At 43.7% G+C, this 3,575-nt stretch overlaps 1 protein-coding gene across 1 annotated transcript in view; it reads left to right on the forward strand.

Moving 5' to 3' along the window:
* The window catches only part of LOC107104313 (transient receptor potential cation channel subfamily M member 4-like), an 80,656-nt gene that overhangs the window by 45,684 nt on the left and 31,397 nt on the right, over positions 1 to 3,575 (forward strand). Inside the window, exons 11-14 of the mRNA XM_015404297.1 lie at positions 894 to 1,196; positions 2,301 to 2,402; positions 2,541 to 2,669; positions 2,845 to 2,974. Of these exons, the coding sequence (XP_015259783.1) occupies positions 894 to 1,196; positions 2,301 to 2,402; positions 2,541 to 2,669; positions 2,845 to 2,974 (664 nt within the window). The remainder of the gene's footprint in view (positions 1 to 893; positions 1,197 to 2,300; positions 2,403 to 2,540; positions 2,670 to 2,844; positions 2,975 to 3,575) is intronic.

Raw genomic sequence — 3,575 nt, forward strand, 5'->3', positions numbered from 1 at the left:
CAATTTTTTTAGATAGGAATTTGGGGTTTTCATGAGCTGAATGCTAAAATCCTCCATATTAATAAAAGACCTGCAATGTTTCAGTTAGTGTGCAATGAATCTAAAATAAACGAATGTTCAAGTTTTATCATTACATCACGGAAAATAATGAACTACATTGCAGTATGCTAATAGTTTGAGAAAGACCTGTATTTCACGCCACAACGCCAGAGGACCAATCAGGAACTAGCTGTGGGTCTAGATACGGCCGAGGCGGTGAGGAAGTGGGGGTAAGTTTGTCCAACAACGGAGGCACATGAGGGCCAAAAAGAGCGGGGATCCAGGAACCAAACAGGAAATACGCATAGTGTAGAGCGGATGGAGAACTGACCAATCAGAGGCCAGCTGTCTGCGGTGACCTACAATTTGGGAGAGATGCAGTGTCTGCGAAGGGGGCGGGGCATATCTGCTTTCACTGCGACACGCACGCTGACGACTTGGTTTTTGAGCATAAACTAGCGTTAAGGGTCTTGCTCAGGGACCCAAGCTGTATGCCCTAACCTCTAGGCCGCCACTCCCCTTAACTATATGGATGGTGGCATCTATTTATCCAAATTAGCAGAGTGGAGCAGAGTATAAAGTGTCAAACAGCCAGGAGCACAAAAAACTAACAAACAACAGAATTCTTGTCAAGTGATGAGTTTAGAAAAAAGAATCTGAGGTTTGTCTCATGTCTTCAATACTGAATTCATTCTAGGGTGAAACCGTACCAATGGCAGCCGAAATGAGAAAATAAACTCAGCTTTTCAAGCATTTTAATCACCAAGATGATTGTTCTTTTCATCATATTCTGTTTTAGAAAGCATTGAACTGTTTGCATGATGCAAAGACTAATGAGGCTTTTTCCCTTTCAGTACGGCGAGCTCAAGGACTCGATGACGGACGCTCTGATCAATGATAAGCCCCAGTTTGTGCGTCTCTTTTGTGAAAATGGTCTCAACATCCTGGAATATTTGACACATGAGCGCTTGGAGAGTTTATATCGCTCACTGTCAGACAGCTTGCTGGTTTACAATCTGCTCAAGAGGATTTTGAGTGAAAGGCAGAGCCTGGCTGGATCCCTGCCCTCTGTGGATGGAGCTGCACCAGATGTCTGGATGAACACCAATACTTCTCACACTCCTGCTGTCTCAGCATCAGGTCTTAGCCTGTTTGAGGTGAGTTGCACACAGAAACAGCCGTCAGATGCCACTGCTGTGAACATAAAATGAGGAACAGAGCAGTCCAATGCGAAAACAGAAGAATTGAATAATCTATCTCAATTAGGCTGATGCTTGTGATAAAAGTTTGGTTCGTTCCCAGGTTAATAAAAAAACCAGGGCTTTGATGTGTTTGATTTACTAAAGATGAGGAGCGGAAATGTAACATGAACCAAACTAATCAACCAACAGTCAGACCATTGGCTGCAGCTGCAGGAGGAAAGAGACTCAGATCAAATGAACCAGAAGGGTGGAAAACTGCTTATAAGGAAGTAATCTGGTTCAGTGGTTCTCCAGGATCAACAAGGGTTCATCTCAGGAGGTTTTTACAACTGACCAGTGACCTTTAGTTTATATTTTAGGAAAGCTAGTTAAACGAAGCTTTTCTACCAGTCAGCTTGGATATATAAAAGTTCCTCATGAAATATAATAACAGGCAGTTACAGGAAAACTGTAAAGTTCTTCTTTATACTTTCGAAGCCATCAATAGCCTCGCTCCTCCATATCTGTCAGACCTGGGTGGTTGGGTCTGACTTTTTATTTTCTGTGGGGATTTTTTCCATGCAATAATGACTGCAGTAAGTAAACAGAGTGTTCTGTTACGCAGGGTTAGTAGATCCCAATCTGTGCAGATTTTTTTATATTTTTTTCCCATAGAACCGCATTGACTGATTATAAAAAATAAAACCTTCAGACACAGCTACAAAGCACAATTTAATGGCTAGCTAGCACACCACACTCTTAAAACACAACAGATGATTTTGCTGTATACAAAATATAGTGGCAACTACTAGGTTGTTCGTTTGTACCGTATACAAGCGCCATAGTGCTAGCAGTAGGGGGTCATGGGATAACACTGGGAATCCTTTCCCAGTCTCTCAGTTTTTGGAGGTTTAAGTAGAAAACCTAAACTTCTTATGTAAAGCCATTAACCTTAAATTCTGCTGCAGTTTTACAGGCCAAGTACTACCGATAATCCTGCTTTTAATGCAGTGAGAGCTGAGCTGTACAACCTTTCTGTATTGATAGATGTAGATTAAGCAGAGTGTGACTGTGCTGCAGGTCTCCCGTCTGCTGCAGGACCTTCTAGGTGATGTCTGTGAGCCGTTCTACTACAGTGCTTTGGAACTGGACCCTAGAACTGGCACTAGAAAATCACTAAAGGTCAGTGAGCATCTATCATCCTTCATCTGTCTAACCATACCTCCCTCCACTTCCTCCATCCTGTGTAGAACTTTGAGGCTAAACAAACTCTTAATTCAGGAAACATTTGCTAACCCTGTTTGTCTTTTCAAACCTAAGCAAGTCAACAGGATCCTGCAGGGGGAGTGTACCTACCGGAAGCAGGCCTGCCCCTCACCCTGGGAAGCTCTCTTCATTTGGGCTGTTTTACAGAACCGCTCTGAAATGGCCATATACTTCTGGGAGATGGTGAGCTTCGAGCGGACGATGTTACCTTAAAGTTTGTAGTCTAATGCTGATTTGTTAAGTTTAACATTGACCATTTGAAGGTGATGGTCATAGTGGCAGAACCTACTGCTACTTTTTTATCAACTGACATTAATTTATTTCTACTTAATGAAGATTATCTGTGTCTCTTTGTCAGTCAGGAGAATCTGTGCTGAGCGCTCTTGGTGCCTGTAAGATATTGAGGGAGCTTTCCAAGCTGGAGAATGAAACAGAGAGCAAGCTTGCCATGAAAAAACTCGCACAGAGGTTCGAGAACCTGGCAAATGGTGAGTCTTTTCCCAGGAGATGATCCTCAATTACTTTACTCAGCTGTGAATCTGACAGTGGTATAGGATTAGGACGCACACATTCATCCTGCAACTGAAGAGCTGCTGGTTCCAACCCTCCACTCCATCTCATCGTCCATCCCATCTCTTGTGGGAATACTGGGCCATTTTTTGGCATAAAATTTTATAGATCAGAGGAAGCAAGGAGGCAGAGAGGAAAAGGCTAGAAAACAAGCTCCAGCAGGACAATATCAGAGATGAAGATCCCAGGCTTCCAGCACAAGGATGATCAGACAGATGGAGGTCTGGACAGAACCAAAGAACTGAATCCATTCTTCAACTGGTTCAGTTCAGGAACAAGTTCAGCATCTTCCTCTCCTGCCCACAGTCACATGGACATCCTGCCCTCCTCTGACATCACTTCCTGTTTCTATTATCAGCCAGACCAGCAGGTGGTGCTGCTCCCTCCACCTTCCACCTGTCTGTCTCTAGAAGTCAGTAAAGAGGCAACTGGAGAGACTGGATGGTAACCAGTCAGCAGGTCCTGATGGAGTCCTGAAGGCCTGAGCAGAGCAGCTCTGTGGGATTCTACAGCACCTCT

The sequence above is a fragment of the Cyprinodon variegatus genome, unplaced genomic scaffold (genome assembly GCF_000732505.1).
Source record: "Cyprinodon variegatus isolate N-32 unplaced genomic scaffold, C_variegatus-1.0 Scaffold1687, whole genome shotgun sequence".
Classification (NCBI taxonomy): Eukaryota; Metazoa; Chordata; class Actinopteri; order Cyprinodontiformes; family Cyprinodontidae; genus Cyprinodon; species Cyprinodon variegatus.